We start from the raw sequence: 2,626 nt of genomic DNA, 5'->3' as shown, positions 1-2,626 counted from the left end.
CAAAGAGTCATCCTGAGGCAAATATTCTTTCCCTAGGATAAGATTCACTCCAGAATTTATTTTAACATGACATTAACCAAAGCTGAAAGCGCGGAATCACAGCAGATACAAGAATATATTCAATGAATTTGAATCTATTTGAAGAAAAGGGGCAAATAATTAGTAAACAAGGTGGGTTTTGCAAGTCATCATCTTATGAAATTATGTGTCTACTTTTATATATATAAATTTTCTACATTTCCAAATAAAGCTAAGTGCCAGAATGATTAAAGGCAAATCATCAGAACAATAATTACTTTAAAATTTTAGAGACATGAAAATAACGGGGCCAAAAAATCTCAATTAATATGGCAAATTTTTTTTGTTTGTGAGTATAGTAAAAAGTATCCTAATTGCTAAATTACAGAATACAAGAGTACTGTCCTGATTGTGAACATAAATGTCACAGTCAGATGGATGTGAGAGATATTTTAAGTACACAAGTAAGAATTCAGATCGCTGTAGACAGCATATCCTTAAGTGTCAGAGCTAGGAAAGAAAACTTAAATAATGAGTCATGCCCATAGTTATCCTGATCCTACCAAAAAAAGGACTGTGTGACCCTAATGATGAAAATCCAAAACATCAAGAATCTGCTTTAGCCATGAAAATGGATGAGGAAGCAGTAACTTGTCATACAGTTGTTTCAAATTTTTCCTTTAGAGAAAATGAATAGCCAGTATATGCGTCATGAAGTGCGGGGCTGTGAAACCAGCGACCTGAGGAACTTCTGGGAAAAGACCATCGAACAACAAACTCAGTATCTGCAAAGTGAAAAGGAACGTCAGCGAAGAAGCGCTCTGACAAAGTGGGTAATCTGCACCCAGAAAGCTTACTTGAGTTTGCATTGTAATTATTTTTCTTTAAAAAGTAATACCAATACTTAAGTCATGCAATGAAGTCTGAAGGTTATTTAGATTTATGGAAAATAATAAAGCTTCCCAAATTAGGATGTAATGCTAACGTGTTTAAGCTATGACATCATAGGATAGGAGAATAATTCACTCTGGTTCCATAATGAGTCCAAAACATAGAACTTTCTGAAATTACCAGGACAATATTTAACAGTGCAGACTTGTCTTGAACATAAAGGCTTCTGTTCAGAGTGAAGCTAGCACAGTTGTGTACCTGCCCATATTCTTACTCTGTAGTCTTCTTTCACAAGAAAATAGTTCGAATTATTTAAGATTGTTTAATTTGTATATGGTAAATCCACTATGAAGCAGATGATCCAAGCATACTGACTGAGGCAACCACCATTCATAGCCATATCGACCTTATTCAGCTACATTCCCCTTGTTCAGTCACTGCAAGAAAGAGTAGTCCGCAGCAAGAACAGCACAGTTTTACTTCACATCAATTCTCCATTAGTTGAAGGCATATACTTTTGGTATTTATTATATTTTGGCTTGAGTTCATCTAGCGAGAAAGCAATTTCCCAAAGCCTTCCTCATAGCTGTATTTGCATTGACACTTGAAAAATTAGAGCAAGGACAGCCTTACATTACTGACCCTGGATGAAGGAACATTAGAATAGGTCTCCAGCATGTTTTATCCATTTGTGACTAACCTCATATCAGTGTTGCAGCTCCTCAACTGGGAAATTCCTCTCCTTTCTCTTTGAGTAAGTCTTTCTGTGGTACCTAGATATTATCAAAAATAAAATAAAGGGGCACATAATACTGAAAGCCACCTGTTATGTGCCTGAGAGAAGCTCCAAGATGTGCAGTGTCTCCAAGGCTGGGGAAGTGCGGGGTGATGGGACCCAGCAGGTGGCAGCAGGCAATCTCCAGTGCAGGTGACAAATCATTCTGGCACTCGAGAGAGGGCACGCTGGAGATGGAGATGAACCACAAAGCACAGGTGATATCTCACTGGGATTTAAGAGCTTGTCCTGAAGTACCATTCAGCAAAGAGCTCTAAAGCGGGCAGGAAAATTTGCATGACAATTGGGAAAGAACGCCAAAGAATATCATCAGTGGAAAAGATTAAGAGTATAAAATCCATTCCATGTAAAATTATGAGGACAAGCTGATCCATATTTCTGTCCCTAGGCTCAGAAATGAATGGATGGAGAGGCTGGAAAAACGGATAAAGATGTTGAGGACCCAATCTGAAGACTCATCCAGCTGAAGAGCCCACACTCATTACACATTTGGGGGAAAACAAATCTGTTTTGTAGGAAAGCATGATGTAAAAGCTGAAGTCAGTTTTACTCTGTAGCTTAAATGAGCTATAATTAATTAGCTGTCATTGTTTGAAGTTTCATATGTGAAATGTCAATTGTTGCTTTCAAGACTGCGCATCTGCCCCTTCATTTGATAAATGGAGAATGTAGCACTCTGAAGTATTTAACCCTAATCAATCATGGTTCACTGAGATGTAGATTCCTGGGAAAAGAGTTTAGTTACACAGTTGTGCTCTGCAAAAGCATTTCCTCAATATTTTAGGTTTCTGTATAGACTGACTGTAATATAATAAATTTAGATGGTCTAATGAATAGTAGAGATTTTAATTTTTTACACAACACAGCCCAGTTCAAATTAAGGAATCTAGGACATGCACAATGCCACCACATCCCTCTAGT

The 2,626-nt window shown here is 37.4% G+C and overlaps 1 protein-coding gene across 1 annotated transcript; it reads left to right on the top strand.

Annotated features, from left to right (window-relative positions):
* Positions 1 to 707: 707 nt before the first annotated feature.
* LOC135459322 (protein FAM240B-like) lies at positions 708 to 2,172 on the top strand. The gene is made up of 2 exons (XM_064735179.1): positions 708 to 847; positions 2,094 to 2,172. The coding sequence occupies exons 1-2, from the start codon at positions 708 to 710 to the stop codon at positions 2,170 to 2,172; spliced, it is 219 nt and encodes a 72-aa protein (XP_064591249.1).
* Positions 2,173 to 2,626: the final 454 nt, after the last annotated feature.

This window comes from Zonotrichia leucophrys, chromosome Z, assembly GCF_028769735.1.
Source record: "Zonotrichia leucophrys gambelii isolate GWCS_2022_RI chromosome Z, RI_Zleu_2.0, whole genome shotgun sequence".
Lineage (NCBI taxonomy): Eukaryota > Metazoa > Chordata > Aves > Passeriformes > Passerellidae > Zonotrichia > Zonotrichia leucophrys.
The sequence above is the reverse complement of the archived record's forward strand: the minus strand, read 5'-3'. Positions and strand labels throughout refer to the sequence as shown.

What these genes read in the sequence shown, in the direction of transcription:
- LOC135459322 (XM_064735179.1), top strand. Translation starts at nt 708, where the DNA reads ATGAATAGCCAGTATATGCGTCATGAAGTGCGGGGCTGTGAAACCAGC. An exon ending in CGAAGAAGCGCTCTGACAAA is followed by an intron (nt 848 to 2,093) that starts GTGGGTAATCTG and finishes TTCTGTCCCTAG; the next exon opens with GCTCAGAAATGAATGGATGG.